Source organism: Ovis aries, chromosome 2 (genome assembly GCF_016772045.2).
Source record: "Ovis aries strain OAR_USU_Benz2616 breed Rambouillet chromosome 2, ARS-UI_Ramb_v3.0, whole genome shotgun sequence".
Lineage (NCBI taxonomy): Eukaryota > Metazoa > Chordata > Mammalia > Artiodactyla > Bovidae > Ovis > Ovis aries.
In genome coordinates, this window is record NC_056055.1 from 201,683,503 (window position 1) to 201,706,881 (window position 23,379).

The window sequence follows — 23,379 nt, forward strand, 5'->3', positions numbered from 1 at the left end:
TCACATTTTATTTTAGTTATCTGAGTACATTCTACTTTTCACTACCAGATTGTTAGCTCTTTAAGATTAGGCACTTTTACTTTTTGGGTACTCATACAACTGGTCCTCTGTGTCTGTGGATGCAAAATCCACAGATAGGGCAGACCAACTGTACTGCACCATTTTACATAAGGGACTTGAGCATCTATGGGTTTTGGTATTTGTGAGAGTCCTGGAACCAAATTCCTACAGACACCAAAGGAACAATGGCATAAGAGCTAGATTGGCAGTTCCCAAAAGGTGACCCAAGACCAGCATCAGGACCAGCTGCGATCTTGTTAGACATGCAAATTTCTGGGTCCCACCCTAGACCTGTGAATCAGAAACTCTAGGAAGTGGGCCAGCAATCTATGTTTGAACAGTCTTCCAAGTGATTCTAATGCACACTCACATTTAGTACTGGTGGGAAAGAACTTCTTGATTATAAGCAGCCTTCAATAAAATAAGACATAGCTAAGCTGTTCACTGTCTATCATTTAATATTATATTGGCATATAATTCTCTCGAAACACTAAAAATACGAGTCAGCTATCCATTACTACTTTGTGCTAAGTCAGTTCAGTCATGTCCAACTCTGTGTAACCCTATGGACTGTAGACCTCCAGGCTCCTCTGTCCATGGGGATTCTCTGGGCAAGAATACTGGAGTAGGCTGCCAAGCCCTCCTCCAAGCAATCTTCCCAACCCAGAAATCGACCTGTGTCTCTTATGCCTCCTGCACTGGCAGGTGGGTTATTTACCGCTAGCACCACCTGGGAACCCCTTTATCAATACTATTTTACTAATATCTTAAATCTAACTTATACATTTTGAAGGGTTTATTAAAAATTATAAAAATGATAACATAATATTTTTTGTAAAGTTCAAAGATAAGGTAAGTTTTAGAACTAGTTTTTTAAAAAATAAAAACAAGGAATGGTAATCACAAAATTCAAGATCAGGGTTACATCTGGGGAAAGTAAATGGAAAAGAGGAGAGAAGAAGTACATAAAGAGACCCACGTCACTAGTAACATTTCAGGTGCTGAGTTGGGTAGTGAGTTCACAATATTCGTTACATTACTGAAATTAATTAATCATAGCCAAGCATAGATCAATGGTGATAGTATTTCATGAACTAAAGATTATTAGTTAATCTGATTCTATGTGCTCTGAGATCCACAGACAAATTTTAAAGAGATAAAAAATATTTGTCACAATATGTCCACAGTATTAACATGATACATGATATATCATTAACATGATATAAACATTACGATGTTTAAAACCTTATGATGTTTAATACCTGTGTGCGATTGAATGCCACTCTTGCAAAGACAGCTTGGGACACACTGGCTCTCTTCAACTCATCTCTGACTTGCTGGTAGATATCTGGAGATACCTCCACAGAGGAGTTGGTTGGCTCCGGCTTAACTGCTCTGGGAATGGGTGGGTGGTTCAAGAACTGCTGGTTGATGGCTTGAGGATGCTGGTGAGCCAGAAGCCGGCTAACGGCAATCTGTTGGTTGATCAGATGGGCCATGGCAATTTGTTGCCTGACAAGTTGTGGACTGAGCTGGGGAGAAAGAAGACCAGGGCTCATGATGGGCTGTAATGCGGGCACTTGGTTTCGGATTGGAGTACTGTGGTGGATTTGGCTATGAGGAGACTGTTCGTTGGTTTTCCCCAGGGAGGCCAGCTGGTTCATATTTGGTAAATGCATTGGACGCTGGCCCAGAACACAATAGTCTGAAAGGTTTTCTCGTTCCACTCTTTCCACTGTTAAGAGATAAAAATGATAATTCGTCATTATCATCATTAGTATAATTTGTTGCATGTACTTTTAAATTATATTTTTGGTATATTAATGAAAAAGATTTTTTTCATACAAAGCTGGAAGACCCAGAGTAAAAGTGAGTCATCTTTTCCTGAAAAAATGTTTCAATAATGGATTTTTCCATAGGTTATGACATGAAAGTAAAAATATTTGCCTTTTTTTAATTTCTAAAAGTAGGCATTTTATTAAATAGCCAAGACAGAAATGGTTACTACAACTTCTAAATCTTCTTAGGTTTCCAAGCTCTATCACCTCTTCATCATCCACTGTGGGTAAAAAAAAAAAAAAAAATCTGTTTTCATCTTCTGTAGTTTGTGGTTAATGGTATAGTTCATGGGTATCAGGAAATGACAACAACATCTTCTGCCAAATTAATTGCTATTTCCTAATAAAAATCTTAACTGGAATTCCAGCTGAGCTATTTCAAATCCTGAAAGATGATGCTGTGAAAGTGCTGCACTCAATATGCTAGCAAATTTGGAAAACTCAGCAGTGGCCACAGGACTGGAAAAGGTCAGTTTTCATTCCAATCCCAAAGAAAGGCAATGCCAAAGAGTGCTCAAACTACCACACAATTGCACTCATCTCACATGCTAGTAAAGTAATGCTCAAAATTCTCCAAGCCAGGCTTCAGCAATATGTGAACCGTGAACTTCCAGAGGTTCAAGCTGGTTTTAGAAAAGGCAGAGGAACCAGAGATCAAATTGCCAACATCCACTGGATCATCAAAAAAGCAAGAGAGTTCCAGAAAAACATTTATTTCTGCTTTATTGACTATGCTAAAGCCTTTGACTGTGTGGATGACAATAAATTGTGGAAAATTCTGAAAGAGATGGGAACACCAGACCACCTGACCTGCCTCCTGAGAAACCTATATGCAGATCAGGAAGCAACAGTTAGAACCGGACATGAAACAACCAACTGGTTCCAAATAGGAAAAGGAGTACGTCAAGGCTGTATATTGTCACCCTGCTTATTTAACTCATATGCAGAGTACATCATGAAAAACGCTGGGCTGAAAGAAGCACAAGCTGGAATCGATTGCTGGGAGAAATATCAATAACCTCAGATATGCAGATGACACCACCCTTATAGCAGAAAGTAAAAAGGAACTAAAAAGCCTCTTGATGAAAGTGAAAGAGGACAGTGAAAAAGTTGGCTTAAAGCTCAGCATTCAGAAAACTAAGATCATGGCATCTGGTCCCATCACTTCATGGGAAATAGATGGGGAAACAGTGGAAACAGTGTCAGACTTTATTTTGGGAGGGCTCCAAAATCACTGCAGACGGTGACTGCAGCCATGAAATTAAAAGACGCTTACTCCTTGGAAGAAAAGTTATGACCAACCTAGATAGCATATTCAAAAGCAGAGACATTACTTTGCTAACAAAGGTCCATCTAGTCAAAGCTATGGTTTTTCCAGTGGTCATGTATGGATGTGAGAGCTCGACTGTGAAGAAAGCTGAACGCTGAAGAATTGATGCTTTTGAGCTGTGGTGTTGGAGAAGACTCTTGAGAGTCCTTTGGACTGCAACGAGATCCAACCAGTCCATCCTAAAGGAGATCAGTCCTGGGTGTTCACTGGAAGGACTGATGCTGAAGCTGAAACTCCAATTCTTCAGCCACCTCTTGCGAAGAGTTGACTCACTGGAAAAGACCCTGATGCTGGGAGGGATTGGGGGCAGGGGGAGAAGGGGATGACAGAAGACGAGATGGCTGGATGGCACCACCGACTTGATGGACATGAGTTTGAGTGAACTCCAGGAGATGGTGATAGACAGGAAAGCCTAGTGTGCTGCAATTCATGGGGTCGCAAAGAGTTGGACACGACTGAGCCACTGAACTGAACCGAATAAAAATCTCACATAAATACTATGGAGACATTTATATAAAATGCCCATCTCATAGTATATCCTTTCAACTCCTCACCTGCTATCTTTTCTGTAGGAATGTATCTTTAAGACATGGATATTTTAATGATTGTGATATGCACTAGAATAAGAAAAAGTCTCACAAAATTAATAATTTCACCTTGATTTGCCGTTTGTTTGCTAGGACCAATGCATTCTCTTGGCAAAACTCTGTTAGCCTTTAATCTGCTTTCAACATTGCCAGGAGAAATATCAATAATCTTAGATATGCAGATGACACCACCCTTATGGTAGACAGCGAAGAAACTAAAGAGCCTCTTGATGAAAGTGAAAGAGGAGTGAAAAAGTAAGATCATGGCATCCGGTCCCATCACTTCATGGCAAACAGATGCGGAAAACAATGGGAACAGTGAGAGACTATTTTCTTGGGCTCCAAAATCACTGCAGATGGTAACTAAAGCCATGAAATTAAAGGGCATTTGCTCCTTGGAAAAAAAAGCTATGACCAACCTAGATGGCATGTTAAAAAGCAGAGATATTACTTTGCCAACAAAGGCCTGTCTAGTCAAAGCTATGGTTTTTCCAATAGTCATGTATGGATGTGAGAGTTGGACTATAAAGAAAGCTGAGCGCTGAAGAATTGATGCTTTTGAACTGTGGTGTTAGAGAAGACTCTTGAGAGTCCCTTGGACTGCAAGGAGATCCAATCAGTCAATTCTAAAGGAAATCAATCCTGACTACTCATTGAAAGGACTGATGTTGAAGCTGAAACTCCAATACTTTGATCACCTGATGCAAAGAACTGACTCACTGGAAAAGACCCTGATGCTGGGAAAGATTGAAGGCAGGAGGAGAAGGGGATGACAGAGGATGAGATGGTTGGATGGCATCACCGACTCAATGGACATGAATCTGAGTAAGCTCCGGGAGTTGATGATGGACAGGGAAGCGTGACTAAGTGACTGAACTGAAGTGAACTGATTTATGATTAAATAAAATTCTCCCTTTCTCCAGGTTATTTTCCTTCTATGTTTTATTGTACTTTAGTAAAGATTTAAGGAATAACTTTGAAAGGGAGAAAAAGGAAAGTATCATATATGTTCAAACATGAGGCAGTCTTTTCTTCCCTCAGGAATATTTCTCAAGAAAAACTCACATAAAAAAAAAAAAAGTCACATCATATCAAATCAAATCCTTATCTAAATCTCTGTATTACATCATTATGTGAAGCTAAGGTTTGTTTGGGGAAAACACACTAGGCTGAACCAACCTCTGACTGTGCCAGCCTTAAATGCTTGCGGATCTAATCTAACAAAAACTGTGTTAGGTTGTTGCTTTTATTTTGACACTCTGCTTGTGCTACTCTATGAATATTTCCCCAGGCCTGAACCCAGGCCCTGGCAGTGAGAGCATGTAATACCGACCACGGGGCTGCCAGGGAATTCCCCAAAACCCTGATAAAGCAAAAATTCTACATGGACTTGGTAATTTTTTCTTTCAGTTGGAAATGTACATGATTATGCAAAAGTCTGATATAACTTTAAATAAAACTACTTTGAATGATTGCATGTTAGAGAGCAGAAAAGTATTCACCTGTAAGACAAATTTTTTAAATAACTGCACCTTTCAGTATGCAGACAGTGCTTGTAAATTGGCACATGGCTTACAGTGATAGAGACATGGCTTACAGTGATAGAGTCATAACTGATCAAAAAAGTACTGAGTCTCACATACTAAGATAACGAACTTATAGCTGCCAGGGGAAAGGGACAGTTAGGGAGTCTGGGATGATTGTGTATACACTGCTATGTTTAAAATGGATAACCAGCAAGGACCTATTGCAAAGCACTCTGCTCAATGTTATGTGATAGCCTGGATGGAGAGAGGGGCTTGGGGGAAAATGGATACATGAATATGCATGGCAGAGTTCCTTCACTGTTGGCCTGAAACTATCACAACATTGCTAACTCACTATACCCTAATACGAAATCAAGTTCAAAAGAAAAAGTACTGAATCTCAAAATATTTAGGCGAAAGTGATGTGTTCTGGAAAACCGGGTGAGATGACTCAAAACAGGGAATTTAGAGATGACAAAGTCCTAGAATCAAATCATACGTAAAGTATTTGAAAAAAGTCAATCAAGAAAGTAATATTTCTAAATTAATATTTTATATAACATGTGGTTTTTAAATACATACAAGGAAGTAATATCTGATCATTTTATTACATGTCTAAAGGCTTTGTATATTTAAAACTTCTAACCGGTAAAGCACATAGACATCCATATCTTGGGAGCACCTTATATTCAGACATATACAATATTTTTTCATGATTTTTTAAAAAACTGAATGATTGCTTAACTTTCCTATGAACTCCTAAATAAGTCAAAAGTTTACTTCAAACTTCTTTAAGACTTCAATTTATAACTTAATCCTTTCGATGTAACTAATATATTTTGTATTCACCTTTCCTTCAAAAAGTTCAAGGTAAACAAATTATTTTAATCTTATCCTCTAAAGGCAAACATTTTTCGGGTATTGCAATAAGACACACTTAAAATCAAACCAAGCAAATAGTTAAGAGCCTTTGAGCAAGGTAATCTAACACAGTTTTCAAAGGACAGAAGTTGCTATTGTAAGTTCCTCGCTGAAAGAAGTGAAGACGGTATGGAAGAAGGTATTCCATGCAAAGGGAAATCAAAAGAAAGCTAAAGTAGCAATGCTCATATCAGACAAATAGTCTTTAAAATAAAGACTGTTATAAGAGACAAAGAAGGACACTATACAATGATCAAGAGATCAATCTAAAAAGAAGATATAATAGTTGTAAGGGGCTTCCCTGGTGGCTCAGAGGTTAAAGCGTCTACCCTGGGTTCGATTCCTGGGTTGGGAAGATCCCCTGGAGAAGGAAACGGCAACCCACTCCAGTACTCTTGCCTGGAGAATCCCATGGACGGAGGAGCCTGGTGGGCTACAGTCCACGGGGTTGCAAAGAGTCGGACACGACTGAGCGATTTCACTTTCACTTTCAAATATACATACAACATAGTAGCACCTCAATATATACGGCAAATGCTAACAGCCACAAAAGGAGAAATTAGCACAATAATAGTGGGTGACTTTAACACTCCACTTTTGTCAATGGACAGATCATCCAAACAAAAACTCAATAAGGAAACAAAGGCCTTAAATGTTACATTAGACCAGATGGACTTAACTGAGTTTTATAGACCATTCTATTGAAAAATAACAGAATACACATTTTTCCCAAGTGCACATGGAACATTTCATTCTCCAGGATCAACCATGTGCTGGGCCACAAAGCAAGCCTTGGTAAATTTAAGCAAATTAAAATTGTATCAGGCATCTTTTCTGACCATGTGCTATGAGATTAGAAATAAACTACAAGAAAAAACACTATTTTTTAAAAAACCACTATTAAAAAAAAAAACACACACACACAAATAGGTGAAGGCTAAATAAGACATCACTGAACAACCAGTACTCTTGCCTGGAAAATCCCATGGACGGAGGAGCCTGGTGGGCTGCAGTCCATGGGGTTGCTAAGAGTCAGACAAGACTGAGTGACTTCACTTTCACTTTTCACTTTTATGCATTGGAGAAGGAAATGGCAACCCACTCCAGTGTTCTTGCCTGGAGTATCCCAGGGATGGAGGAGCCTGGTGGGCTGCCGTCTATGGGGTCGCACAGAGTCGGATACTACTGAAGCAACTTAGCAGCAGCAGGGAACAGCTAATGAATCATTGAAGAAATCAAAGAGGAAACAAAGTATCTGGAAACAAATGAAAATGAAAGCACAATGATCCAAAACCTATGGAATGCAGCAAAAGCAGTTCTAAGAAGAAAGTAAAGCAATACAATCTTACCTCAGGAAACAAGAAAAATCTCAAATAACAACCAAACCTTACACCTAAAGCAACTAGAGAAAAACAAACAAAAAACCTAAAGTTAGCATAAAGAAAAAAAAAAGCATAAAGATCAGAGCAGAAATAAATGAAACAGAAAGAAGACAGTAGCAAAGAGCAATGAAACTAAAAGTTGGTTCTTTGAAAAGCTAAACAAAATTGATAAACCTTTAGCCAGACTCATCAAGAAAAAAAAGAGAGAGGACTAAAATGAATAAAACTAGACATGAAAAAGGAGACTTTACAACTGACACCACAGAAATACAAAAGATCATAAGAGATTTCCACAAGCAACTGTATGCCAATAAAATGGACAACCTGAAAGAAATGGACAAATTCTTAGAAAGTTACAAGCTCCCAAGACTGAATTAGGAAGAAATAGAAAACAGTAACAGACCAATCACAAGCACTGAAACTCCCAACAAACAAAAGTCCTGGATGGCTTCACAGGTGAATTCTATCAAACATTTAGAGAAGGGCTAACACCCATCCTTCTGAAAAGGTTCCATAAATTGCAGAGGAAGGAAAACTCCCAAACTCATTTTACAAGGCCACCATCACCCTTATACCAAAATCAGACAAAGGTACTACCAAAAAAAAAAAAAAAAAAGATTATAAGCCAAATATCACTGATGAATATAGATGCAAAAGTCCTCAACAAAATACTAGCAATCTGAATCCAATCAAGTGGGATATATCCCTGGGAAGCAAGGATTTTTCAATATCCACAAATTAATCAATGTGATACTCCACATCAATAAATGAAGAACAAAGTTTCCAGAGCAAAGTCATACTTTTCAGGCAGAAATACTTGCCCTCAGACATTCAATTCACTTTTGTTTGCTTGCTTTTTAATTCAGCCAAAATAAAGGTAACTTCAAGTTAGCAAATTATGTTTTCAGGTACTTAAGAAGTAGACATTATATTCATTTCTTTTTCTACTAAAAAAAAAAAAAAGAAATATCCTATTAATGTAAACATTCTTTGATCAAAAGCTAATTTTCCAAAATGTCACTATTTTCATTTTTCAGCACTTAATTACATTGAGTTACTTTCTTGAGCTCTGTGAAATCTCTATGAAATTGGTGCAATAAGAATCAGAATAATACCAGTCCATATTCCTTTAAGATTCAGTCAGTTCAATTCAGTTGCTCAGTCATGTCCGACTCTCTGAGACCCCATGGACTGCAACACGCCAGCTTCCCTGTCCATTACCAACTCCCAGAGTTTACTCAAACTCATCTGCATTGAGTCGGTGATGCCATCCAACTATCTCATTCTCTGTCATCCCCTTTTCCTCCTGCCTTCAATCTTTCCCAGCACCAGGGTCTTTTCTAATGAGTAAGTTCTTCGCATCAGATGCGAAGATTCCTTTGCATCCTTTAAGATTATACATAATAATTCCCCTTTTCTAATGAGTTCCCAGATCCTTATAATTTCATATAGTTTAGAACAGTGACTGAGGAAGTATCTTTTTAGTGACATGTGGGCACACCATGAAGTACTAAGTCATTAGCAAACCATAATGAAGGCATTGCAAATTCAAATGTCTACACAGCCAGGTAGAGCACAACAGCCAGAAAGCCAGCCACAGAGATACTAGGAGAGAAAGTCTTCCAGTCCAAAGAGAGTAGTCACTACCTTGACTCAGCCGGTTGTCTTTCTCATATTGTCATTTCTTTAGATGTTTTTTCCAAAAATAATATATCTTTTTAAAATCTGGATTTTTGCAGGATAGCTCCTAAATTTAGGAACTGGCAAATAACTCCATTTTCAAAACACAAGAAAAGCCAAACAAAATACTTCTGAAAACTAGGTCCTGCCCATACCACAGGTTACCAGTGTTAAAATTTTACCTATGAGAATAAAGATACTCTCTATGTTGTTAAAGATGTTAAGGCAGACCTTATTCAGGAGCATCACAACAGGTATATGGACCACTGCAATGGGCTATTACAGTCGGGGAAAGAGACTGGGCCCAACTCCATAAACAGCATAAGAAAGTGGGAATTTACAGCCAAGGAACAGACTGGGAGTCAGAGGTGGAAAATAACCAAAAGGAAACGTCATGATCAAGAGGGATTCTGGCTAAACTGACCTAACAGGATTCTTTGCTGAAGACAGGCCAGGGTGATCAGACATCACCTAGGGGATGTTAGAGGATGAGAAACCCGATAAGAATGAGATATTGAGGCTGATCAGATATTAAGCGGGTTCTGGCTAAACTGACTTAGCAGGGTTCTCATAAAGCTGGATTTTACAAGGAAGTGCACAGATGGGCCTAAGAAAAGGTTCAAGAGCTTGTCTTAAACTGGTCAAGGAATGAGGCTTCATCAACATTTCCTGGGCCTTGACAGCTCTATCAATAAAAGTCAAATTCTTTACCTCAAATAATAAAGAAAAAAAATCATCATACCAACTTTAAAAATGCCTGAAAATCAAGTGATCCCCAACAGGCTTCATTTTTACTGACCAAGGCAGTTCATGGTTTCAGGAGTGGTTTGCATAGCTTTTGTCAAATCTGAAAAACATTTTCTTCTGCTGCCACTCTTTTACAAATAATATCAGAATAATATTTTAGCCTCTTATGTCACAGCAGGTGAAATACAAATACTTGAAAGAAAAAAGTCAGAGGAGCATCACAATGTACCAGACAACCTGAAAAGTAAGCTTGAACATTCATTACTTTTCTCTCTTCTTTCTGACCTCCCTTCCGTCCTTCCTTTCATTCCTCTCTCCCTTCTTCCCTCTCTTCTTCCCCTTTTCTTTCTTTTTAAATTATTTGAAAATAATCATAGTGACTAAAATGTAGACCTAACAGCAGTGCCTGATTCTGTATTTTGCTTTTTCACCCTGATAGAAAGTATCAGGTTGTTGCTGCTGCTGCTAAGTCGCTTCAGTCGTGTCCAACTCTGTGCGACCCCATAGACGGCAGCCCACCAGGCTCCTCCGTCCCTGGGATTCTCCAGGCAAGAACACTGGAGTGGGTTGCCATGTCTTTCTCCAACGCATGAAAGTGAAGAGTGAAAGTGAAGTCACTCAGTCGTGTCCAACTCTTAGCGACCCCATGGTCTGCAGCCTATCAGGCTTCTCCACCCATAGGATTTTCCAGGCAAGAGTACTGGAGTGGGTCGCCATTGCCTTCTCTGAAATATCAGGTTAAGCCTGTGTTAAATTAAACCAAGACCAAAGGTAAGCCCTGGTTCTAAGGGCTCATCTTATCTTTACAATACTTAGCCATGGATCAGAAATCCTAAAAAACATGAAGAATACAATGGAGTGCTGCCTCTCGTGACAAAAGCAATGCTCACATTCATAACAAAATATATCCTGAATAAAGCCAAAATGCTTACTTATTAAAGAGACATTAAAAATACAACTGCTTTCAGAGTTTTACATCAGAGCTGCAATTTAATTCACAGTGAATTTGATTCTACTGTTGCCAAAGTCCCTAAAGGTAATTTGTGGAATGGGAAGTGCCTGGGAAGAAATGATGTTCCCAGCTTAAAGTACAAGTCCCCAGCATGTGGCAAGTGGGGCTGAAACGCTGCTATGTTTAGTAACAGAGCAGCTTTCTGTAGCTGTTTTAACCTCTGGAGAAGGGTCCCAGTCCTCGGGCCTTGCAGGTGGGTAGTTCAGATCTGGAGTCTGCTCAAGTTTCTGAGAAACTCACAGTTCCTGGAGGATCTTGCTAATTCCTTTGAACTTCCTGGGACTCAGTGAAAATAACAAAAACTGGGAACTACTATCTAACCATCCTCTGAGCTTCTGGGGTTGTATACAACTCCAAGTAGATGTCCTAACCAAGAGCACCCTATGAATATTAGCTATTCAATGCCCAAGACTGCTGGCTATGATAGGTTATTCACAGTCAAGAAAGTTGCACTCCTCCCCAGGGATTTATCTGCATTACAATGAAAAGGTATTTGGTTAAAATAAAAAAAAAATCTCATTTTATTTCATGCAATTTCACAGTACATCCAGGAAGTCAAGTGTCTAAGAATCACAAATCCCTGACATATACATATATATTTTAGAAGGTTGCAGAAACATTTTCAATGCTCAAAAAATATATGTCTATATGTAAATCTTGTCATATTCCTATCTGGCACTTAATTTTTTATTATAATGTCTTTATTGCAGTTTGGGGTAAATATGTTTTCAGCTATTGGGAAAGATGTACGGCATAAAAGTTAACAGCAGAGATTTCTAAGTCAGACTGCCAGGGCTTAAATCTCAGCTTGCCCATTTGGTAGATATGTGACTATGGATAGGTTACTTAACTTCCTTGTGCCTTAGGACATTTATTGTGGGTTCAAAAGTATGCCTACCTTGAAGGATTATTGTGCAGATTAAATGAATTAATATATGTCAACACTTAGAACAGTACCTGGGACTGTGTAGTGTTTATCATTACTATTAATATCCACCTTATTTGTGTGTCTGTCTGTGTGTGTGTGTGTGTTGTACATTGCACATTTCGGGTCTGTGTCAAAGATATTAAAAATATGGTCCTATGAAACATCAAAATTTATATTTCGTGGAAACTGTTAGAAATACAAATTCAGAATCTCTTCTAGTTTTTATGTATACCAAATTTCCAATTCTTATGTAAAGTTTGAGAATCAGTGCCTATATCATTTTTGCTTTTACTTACTGTCTTTTGAGAGTACACAAGATACAGCTGCCAGGTGATTTTTATGTATTCTGAAATTTGAGAATCCTATTCTGTATTGTCCAGGCTTTTACGTTGTCTTTTGAGATTATGCAAGACATTTATAACCGTCATATTTCTTTTTTTTCTCTAAACCCTAATGACATTAAGGATTCAATCTTACTGAATTTTCACTATATTATTAAAGTTAGTTAAGTGGTAAGTATTAATCGTGTCTGACTCTTTGTGACCCTGTGGACTATAGCCCGCCAGGCTCCTCTGTCCATGGAATTCTTCAGACAAGAATACTGAAGTGGGTAACCATTCCCTTCTCCAGAGGATCTTCTCGATCCAGGGATCAAACCCAGGTCTCCTGCATTGTAGGCAGATTCTTTACAGTCTGAATCACCAGAAAAGCCCTCACTATATTATAAATGTATCAAAACATTTTGAATTTTCTTCTCTATGATGCATCTTTAGTTTTTGTTGATGATCATATTATACTAAAGAAGCACTGACTGGACCTGACATTAGAAAACTGCACTCAAATCTACATTCTAATTCTTACTAGCTCTGAGACCTCCTTTTGAGCAAGTTGGAGATTTTTCTGGATCTTAGTTTTATTATAGGGAAAATATCATTATCTTAGAATTGTAAGGGTAAATTTTAGATGATCAGTATCTACATGAAAGGTCTTTGTTAAATGTTACTGTACATTTCAGAAAATGTCTATATAATTATGATTAACAGATTAGCTTTGCCATTTCAAAATTAGGACATTCTGACCATTCTGACCTGATTAGGACATTCTGACCAGTGTCTGCTGTTTCCCAAGGGTCATCTGAAGAATTGCAACTTTTCCTTTGGTTTAGGTAACAATGGCATGTTACATCATACTGCTTTTTAAAACAAATCACTACAGCTTAAAAGAATTCATTGTCAATTTAGAATCATATGCTTCATAGCACTTGCAGGAATGTGTTAGATTTAGCTTCTCCAAATGAGGCTTAATAGTTCATATCTTGACTTTCAAATTAGGAGACAGCAGAATAGATGGGAAATAAAATGACAACCTCCCAACTCTGGAAATTAAATTTATAGGAATACTATATAAATACAGCTTTAAGTTTCAAAAATTACTATAAATAAAAAATGGAAAGAAAACTTGAGGACTAAAACATGCTTTAAATATATACAAGTTATATTCACATTAAACACAAAAAAGAAGAAAAGGGTCCTACAGTATTTTTTTTTAATTGAAGAATGAAAGTAATAGTCACTCAGTCATGTCTGAGTCTTTGTGACCCCATGGACTGTAGCCCACCAGGCTTCTCTGTCTATGGGATTTTCCAGACAAGAACACTAGAGTGGGATGCCATTCCCTTCTTCAGGGGATCTTCCCAACCCAGTGATCGAACCGGGCTCTCCAGCATTGCAGGCACACTCTTTACCACCTGAGCCACGAGGAAAGCCCCAACTGAAGAATAGTTGATTTACAATATTGTGTTGGTTTGATGCATACAACAAAGTGAATCACTTATACATACATGTGTATATGTCTATATTATTTTTCCAATTATTTTCCATTATAGTTAATTACACGATGTTGAATATAGTTCTCTGTACTATACAGTAACTCTTTGTTGTTTTACACACAGAGAGAACTAAAAGAAACATAGGGGCTTCCTGGATGACTCAGCAGTAAAGAATTCGCCTGCAATGCAGGAGATGCAGGAGATGTGGGTTTGATCCCTGGGTCAGGAAGATCCCCTGGAGGAGGAAATGGCAACCCACTCAGTATTCTTGCCTGGAAAATCCCATGGATGGAGAACCCTGGCAGGCTACAATCCAAAGGGCGGCAAAGAACCTGACACAACACGACCGAGCAAGAGCATGCATGCAAAAGAAACACACAAACACACACAATAGCTTTTTTTTTTCTTCAGCCTATTGCTTCTCTGTTAGGTTTCATTGTTTTATTTCTTCTATCTGCTATAGATGCTATAAAGAGTAAACCCAGAAAAATTTTAGTCTCCAAATATACTCAAGTGACTTTATGCCCCAAAGTATACTCTCTGAAGAGGATTTATGAGCAAAAGGTGAAGCCATATACACAGAGTTATCTGCTAATCAAAGCGAGATGGCATAGGATAGGTGCAAAGAAGAGCAAACTGGGGTTTTTAAAGCCTAAGTTCTAACTAGCTGGGGGATTTGGGGATGATCTGCAAAATGAGAAAGATTACCTGTAAACTGGTTTTAAAGCAACCTTCCAGGTTACTCATCTAATAGCATATTAAAGAGTATTGTTGCTAGGATTTTCAAAGCAATTCTCTTGCAATATTTGCTTCTGTTTTTTGACTCCTTGGCAAAAATTAAGACTTAACTCAAGATATCTCTCTTTGGGAAACTCCCCAATGCAACAACAGTAGTTTAGTAGTTTATACACTGGTAATAACAGCAGATGTAGTATTGCTCTTGCAAGTTTGTCAACACTGCTTAAAAGACTGATAGTTTTTTCCAGAAACATGAACCAAGTGTTTCAATGCAAACCTTAACAAAATTGCCTTTGAGAAAGAAGCCCTAGGGTTTTGTCCATACTTATAATGAGTAGAAAGCAATGAATTGGGTAAAAGGCTTTGCACTGAGAAATTTCTGGAATTTCTGGCCTATGGATTTTTCCTTAAACCATTAAGGTGCTTATGCAAATATAAACAGATTAGCAAGAATGAGTGCTAATGGATTCCATAATAAGCTAACACTCTAAGTACTCACCAGAACAAATCCTGGAAACCCTGGATAGAAGAGTACAGCCAAATAAAAATTTGGGTGGGGGGAGTGAAGAATAATTCATTTCTCTGTGACTCCTTCAGCCTCAGAAAGTACTCTGGAAGCAATTCTACAAGGTAAGACAAAGGCTGACCATGTGGCACTCTTGGTAGAAAAGTTGCCAATCAAATCAATAGTTTGGAATGGGTCCTCACATCTTGAGCACAGGGAAAAGATATTCTTGAGCATACCACTGCTGTGGATTTCCAAACCTCCACCCCAAGATTCTTGCTCCTTCAATCCTAACCCCCAAACCTTGTATCCTAATTTTAAGGATAACAATCCTGTCTAATACCAGAGAAGTCAGATAACTTGTTCAAGGTCAAATAGTCCAAATGTATACAAATCTTTAGGAAAAATTAAAATGATTAGAGCTACTGGCTTTGGTCTTATAAGCATAATAAACAAATCACAGGGCCAGTGAAAACTAATGTTTGTTAGTTTTTTCTCTTTTTCTGCATAACTCAAAGTGAAGTTCTCAGGGACTAAATGTTTCATAAGTACTTTTGTTGTATTTCCTTTAGAGAAAAATATTTTTATTCTTAGTGCATTGCAGATAACTTCAAGCCTTCTACCATTTATATAGTAGTTGAGGTACTGAGCTAACCCTTAACACATCACTGTCATTTAATTCTCAAATAAAAATTATATCACATAGATATTATTACGCCATTTTATTGAAGAAGTTGAAGCTCAGGGGAAAAAAAGGAAAAACAACAATAAAGCAAGTAACAGAACTCAAACCTATGTCTTTAGGATCTTAAAGCCTCTGTCCCACTGCTTATGCTAAACTGCCCAACTTGGGGCATGTGGCTGCTATTCATTTTGGGGTTTAAGTCAGGACTTAATCAACTTTCCAACAGACAAGTCCTGCTTTCTGTTTGTACATGTGCGTGCAGGTGCGCATGTGGTCCATACACGCAGAGGTGACAGGATGAGTGGCTGAGTTAGCTGAATGGTAGCGGCTCTCCCTGCAGGCTACACTCTGCACCCTGTAAACCCTCCTGATGCGACAGACTGCAGAAGACAGTCAGTTCTGAACGGTGAGGAAATGACTGATTTTTTTCAACTGCATGAGCTAATCACTAAAATAGGATTATTCACATTTGCTTTTTGTTTTAATTCATAGGATAGAATCTATCAACTACTTTGTACTTATTTATTAGTCAGCTACTATGTATCAGGTCCTTGAGAGTCCCTTGGACTGCAAGGAGATCAAACCAATCAATCCTAAAGGAAATCAACCCTGAATATTCATTGAAGGGACTGATGCTGAAGCTGAAGCTTCAATACTTTGGCCACCTGATATGAACAGCCAACTCACTGGAAAAGACCCTGATGCTGGAAAAGACTGAAGACAAAAGGAGAAGAGAGTAGCAGAGGATAAGATGGTTGGATAGCATCACCAATTCAATGGACATGAACTTAGGGGAACTCCAGGAGCTGGTGAGGGACAGGGAGGTCTGGAACGTCACAAAGAGTCAGACATGACTTAGCAATAAACAACAACATATACCAGTTATGATGACAGCCCCTACAGATATAGTACTGAATAATACTAGCTTGAAAGAGCTCTATCTATAGATTTGCTTCAGACAGTTTAACAGCTTGGTACACAGAAATGGACCTGTAGCAACTGCCTGTGATATAAGATGCATTTCTATTTGATGATGAAACATAGCTCCTTTAATCCCTATTTTGTTGTTATTAGCAACTCATTCTAGTCATCTGTAATATAAATTTGCACTCACTATATTTATTTTCATGAATCCTCCCATTCTTTTACTTTTGTTGCTGCCAAAAAGCTTTATCCCCAAATGAGTGCCATCAGCATGGATTCCCTCCTGTCTGATGACACATGAATCACACAACTGAGAGCTTTTGCAAGTACTCTTTTTAAGCTCTGTAACTATGAAGTATTCATTTGAAACAAAAAATAAAATGGGGTATGCACACTCATATAACATGGTAATAACTTGAGAATCTCAGGAAATCACAATAAATTCACATCAATGAACTACTATATGAAATTGGTGACATACAATTCTAACCTATGTAAATGGCAATTACATCTGATTCAACCTGATATTTATTTAGACTCCTCTCTCTGAACTGGGCTACACATCAGCATTAAAAAGCCCTACTGTCTACTCAAAGTCTTTAACTGAGTTAATTTTTTTTTAATGTAAACATAACACTAATTTTCCTGACAAACCAGAACAGCATCATGTCTGCCAATACGGAACATGCCCAATCACTGAAAATACTTGTGATTCATTCTTAGTCAATAACTGTAGGTCCAAAGTCAATTTGTTATATAAAAACTGCTTTTTTGTTAACACCAACATAGACACAATTTCAAGAGCTAAAGCCAATATTCCATATATACCAGATATAAATCCCACACCACTGGAAATTAAAAACAAAACTATAACCAGAAGAGTTCACTAAATATAATTAAAGAAAATATTAGGAGTCTGAAAGGGCTGAAGGGCAAAAAAAAAAAAAAAAAAAAAAGCTAAGTCTTTTAGGATTATGAAACCTAAAGTTTTTTTTTTTTTCCTCTAAATTTGTTAAAGAGAATCTGTCTCTGGATTGAGAATTCGCTTGCAAAGTCTCTGCCTAGAGCAAGATATTCAGAGCCAACTTGTTAACTCCTAATAAAACAAGGCTTGGAAGGAAAATGCTTCCAGCCCATAAGCAAAGTGTACCAGCCGGCATTGTGATAATACCCCAAATGATTGGTTTTCTTAGGTGTATTTTCCCCTTATTATCAACTTCCTTTTTCCATCATACTAAGATCCACAAAAAAATATATATCTACCATAAAGCAACTTGAACCTGAACACCTTTGTATTTTGACAATAAAAGGCCATATAGGACCCATTATGCTCCATGGAAAAAGTGAGCATTGCCCACCTTTACTGCATCAGAACACTATTGTTCCTTTTGGTGTCAAATGATGCTTTATCATAGTTTGATAACACTGGTCATTTCAAATATTCCTACAGCTTTCTGAATAGGTTAATGTTACCTATATATAATGATATTTTGATTTTCACTCTTTGTTTTAATCTGAAACCATAATTTCAGGGGTAAATTGACACATGATTAAAAAAATCACATTTTAGAAACTCAACAGTATTGTTCAGGAGTATTTTTCTTTACTTTAACCTATTAAGGAAATGTTCATCAAAGAACCTATCAACCCATAATTCATTCTTTTCCACTGGCCATTCTCTTTGATTTCATAGGACTTAAATGTTTGGGGCTGTTATTTTTAGTAAACTATTCAATAAACTAGCTGGAAATACCTCCAAGGGATGATTTTCTTAGGCTACATAAATGGTCTCTAATTTTTATTTAATAAAGGTGTTACTGTCTCTTTCAGTGGAATTAATTAACAGTTGTTAAATCTTTAGCTCAAAAAGTAATTAACAGAAAAAGAGAATGAGCTTAACTGATAACTAATTTGCTAAGGATATTTGTAATATGAATTAAACAAGCAAAAATTTTCTTTTTTCTCTCAATTGAGACATCCAATAGCAAATAAATTAGTCACAATATAATGTGCAAAAATAAAACTGTTCTAAGTGTGTATGTTCAAATAAATTTATCTATATTAAATTAAATTCTATTAATATTTACTAAGTATCTACAATACTCAAAGTCCTATGTTCACAGGGCTTGGAGAAGGTAACAAAATGGATGAGTCCTACAGATGTTCTTTCACGGAATTTTTGGTCTAAGAGGGAGACTATTCAAGAACCGAACTTACTACTAACATGGAACTTAGAAGGTGACAGCCTGAAAGGACAAATGTTAGAACTCATAGCCTGACTTGTATTCCAGATGATTCTAGATTTATGTCCATTCCTATGGGAGTTCAGAAGTTCAAGGTCAGATAATTTCAAATTCTTGCACAGGGTAAGAACAGTGAGTTCAACAACTATCTACCATAGACAGTTGGTGGTCCTAGCATTCTGTATTTAAGAGCTTCAAGCACCTTGCAAACCTAAGCACTTTTCTGTTTTAACTCTGTAAATCATCTGAGGAAACACAAATAACAATTTTCATTTACTCAATCAAGAGACCAAGAGAATTCTGACTTCAACCTACTGGTTCCCCCAAAATAAGAGGATGTCACCACACTCATAACAGATTTTAAATCTGGATATTTGCTAGTCGGCATACAATAGCTCTCATTTCACAACTCTGTGGTATCTTCATCAGGCACCATCAGATCTATCTTTGTTTTCGCTTTTGTTTCTTGGCAAGACAAATGGAAATCTGAAACTACGAAAAATCTAAAGTTTGTGAAAAGAAAAGCTAAGAACTCGAGACCAGAACCACAACCTTTAACCACATCATCCCAATTCAACTCCTTGTTTCTCTGTTTCCCAAACATATTTGGTCCAGAGCCTATTTCAGAGTTCCCCACCAAGCCCCCGTCCCAACCATTCTCTCCCTCACTGCTAGATAATCAGAACATAATGGCCTCCTCTGGCTCCATCCTCCTTCTCCTGAGTATCAGAGTAGGGGTGGAAGTTCGTGTTGCCCTCACGCCTGATGCTGCAGTTAGCTTCTCTTACATCCTTTCACCACTCAGTCGCTATCTGCGCCCTCACTTCCTTATAACCTTCCGTCTCTGATGTATATAACTTCTCTTCATTTTCACATGACAAGGAAATAGCTCCCTCCAATGTCACTATGGTCCCTTTTTTGCCAAAGCTAAGAGCTTCCAGGGGCTTCCTAGGTAGCTGAATGGTAAAGAATCTACCTGCCAAAGCAGCAGATGCAAGAGACATAAGTTCGATCCCTGTGTTGAAAAGATCTCCTGGAGAAGAAGATGGCAACCCACTCCCGTACTCTTGCCTGAAGAATCCCATGGACGGAGAAGCCTGGAGGGCTACAGTCCATGGGGGTCACAAAAGAGTTGGACACGACTAAGTGACTAAACAACAGCAAGGGCTTCCAATCTCCTCTTCTCCTTCTCTTGCCCCTATCCCCCTTGATAATGTTTCTCCACTGGTAACCCATCTTCCCTTGACTTCCATGAAACCTCACTTTCTCTCTAATCATGTCTTCTAACCCCTGGCCCTTTTATGCCTCAAAGCTTCCAATCCCTGCTTGTTCTAACTTTCTCCTTCAGAGAATCCTCCACTGCAACTATTATATCCAAAAAATTGGCTACAGAATCTATCCTCTAGTCCTGTCTTTTGGTAAGCTGGCTCCACACCTTGAACAGCCCAGTGGATATTTCTCACTAGTTCACCATCTCTCTGAAGCACCAGCAACTTCCTCTCAGTTTATATCAATACGTTTCTGTCAAAACCATCCAAAAGTCGCTTAAGCTCAAAACCTTGGACTCTACTTTGATTTTCCTTTCTCTTGCCACCCACATATTGCATCAGTCACCTCTCTCTTTCCCATTCCTGCCACCAAAGCCAAAGCCCCACCTCCCTCGCTTGCCTGTATTCTCCAGAGTGTGCACACCACCCCTCTTCCTCTCACTTGCCTCCTCCCCTGCCGTATACACTCACATCCATACAATGGTTTCAGATGGCTTCTAGAAGATTTTTTTTTAACTGTCATTACCATTATTTCACTTCATTGTTGAAAAACTTTTAATGCTTCTCAGAATGTCTCAAATGGGCTTTCAGAGTGCCCTAAGATGTGTTCACTAGCTTTCCAACTTTATTTTGCATTACTATAACACAAAAGCTTCTCACAGCCAAGTCCCAAACATTTTTGCTCTTTCACCAATGTCTGGTGCCACCGTCAGTCCCACATCCAGCCATGCTCTATCTTTTCCTTTTTACCAATCAAAAATCTTAGCCATTCTGGGCATGTTATATTCACAGTATCATGATAGACACACTGTACAACCACCGAAATTTCCTAAATACATTATGCTCTTCTGCACCTCTGCACCTATACTGATGAACTTGCAGCTTCCTGAAAGGTTCTTCCTTCTCCTTGTCCTCTTGGAGAAAAGCTCTGTTTGTCCTAAGGTTTAACTCATGTGCTACTTCTTTTTAAATTACCCCTCACTCCCAACCAAACCTGACACCCAGCAGGTATAATTTATAGACCTTCTTCTATGTTACCACTGCACTAGTTTATATCACTGCTATATATTTGCCAGATACACTTATAGGGTTCTCCTCCCTTGCTAGGATGAGGCAACACAACTAGAGGTAGGAACCATATCTTACATGTTTCTGAATGTCTCTCTGCTTCTAGCACTGAATATGGGATATAGTAGAGATATTCACTAAACATTTAATCAAAATTAATCATCTAATTGTGACTGTAACTTCCTTGCAAAGGAGGACTATATAATGATCCCTACTTAAAATCCTGCCAAGTAGTTGATGTCTTTCTGAATGATAATAAAAGATGTTATATTATTAATTATTTCATAGAGAATATAGGCTTTTAAAAACCAGAAACCATGTCTTATAATTCTTTCAAACTGTAATGGATAGATGAATGGATGAAAAAAATGAAGAGATTAGAAAAGTAGGTCCTTTTTTCCTTTCCATTCTTTTTAACACATGTTTTTAAATGGCTTATGCTGTACTGGTGCTTAGTCACTCAGTCGTGTCCAACTCTTTGCAACCCCATGGACTCCCCTGTCCATAGAATTCTCCAGGCAAGAATACTGGAGTGGGTTGCCAGGCACTCCTCCAGGAGATCTTCCCAAACCAGAGATCAAACCCAGGCCTCCCACATTGAAGGAGGATTCTTTACCATCTGAGCCACCAGTGGTGGCTACTATCCAAATGGCTTATAAGTAGTATAAGTATGAGAAGATAGCAAGTTTGTTTCATCTACAAACCACATTGTTGACAAATGATTGTTTTCGTTCTTTAAACATTTATGAATAAATACATCCAGGCTAAAGAAACAGTTACCAGTACAGCTAGAATAAGCTTCTTAAAATCCAATTAAGAAATGAGTCCACATCTGAGGTTAGGTTCCATGGCATTTCCCACGCACCATCCTTCCACTTAGTGATACTACCGACAAGCTCCTAGTCTGAAGGTCAGCAAGGATAAGGTGATCAATGAATGAACATCAGGGATTACCAGTGTAAATGCACAAGGCTCTTTCAAACGTTGGAGAACTACTAAGATGGAAAGTGCTTGTTTGCGGAAGTGATGTTTCTATTTCAGTGAATCTAATATTCATATAAAATTCAAGGATTTGATGTTGTCATTATTTTACGCGAGGTACACTATAGGCAGAGGGCAGACAAACTTCCTTGCCAAACACCTTAATTTAGATTTAAAACTGAAAGCAAATTTCTTTCATGACTCAGAAGAATTAGGTAGACGAAAGTTAAGTTACTTTGACCTCATCAGAGCTAAACGGCAGCAGAGGGAGAAGTATCGGCAGTTGATTAAAGGCATTGTCCTGACCACCAAGGCTAAGCAAGGACTGCCTTGTGGAACCAGGTCAGAGGACACTCATTTCTCTATTCAACTTTGAGGCGCCACTTTGTAAATGACACAATCATTTTTGGGTACAAGAGGTGCTTTAAATGTGGTAACATTATATCATTTCAGCTATAATGATCATAATTACTTATTTCTTTTAATCACAACCCACTTAACCACTTTAGTACAGAGGACTAGTTCAAGGAGTTTAATTTTCATTCAACATCTAATCTTTGTGTTTACTGAAACCCTTCACGGGCTTTGTTTACTGTCTGCTTGCTGGCCTGGACGTTTGATCTTGCAAGACTAGATCAGACAGGGTCAGATAAAATACTGATTACTAGAATAAACCAGGCTTGAGGAAGTAACACTGGTTTTTAAAAATCCTCATTTCTCCCAGCTTTTTAATATTTTGCAAAACAAGTTCAAATAAACAAATAAAATTAAGACAACTAGCAATCAGGAGTTCTTGAGCAATGATTGAGAAAAGGAAAGTGATGGGGATAATTTTGCTTTCTGGCCAAAGTATGGGGTTTGGTTAGGTCTGCTCACTCTAGTGGTATTATTTTATGACACAAACAATTTTGTGAGATCCACTAGATTTGTGTAAACTTTCAATGACCCCTTAATTCTTGTGACATATTAAATACTTGAGATTGACCTAACCAAAAATGATACTTCACTTTGCTTTTGGTGCCAGATGGAAAACATTTTAAATATAAAGTTATTTTTTTTAACTTATTAGGTTTTAATTAGGCAACATTTAAAGTATATCATCCCTTCTTTGTTAACGTACTTTTATAT

General features: G+C 38.0%; 1 protein-coding gene across 3 annotated transcripts in view; it reads right to left on the reverse strand.

Moving 5' to 3' along the window:
• Positions 1–23,379, reverse strand: part of SATB2 (SATB homeobox 2) — a 201,694-nt gene that overhangs the window by 74,762 nt on the left and 103,553 nt on the right. For all 3 annotated transcript variants that reach the window (XM_060410162.1, XM_027965069.3, XM_060410161.1), the window contains one exon: positions 1,323–1,795. In XM_060410162.1, the coding sequence (XP_060266145.1) occupies positions 1,323–1,795 (473 nt within the window). The remainder of the gene's footprint in view (positions 1–1,322; positions 1,796–23,379) is intronic.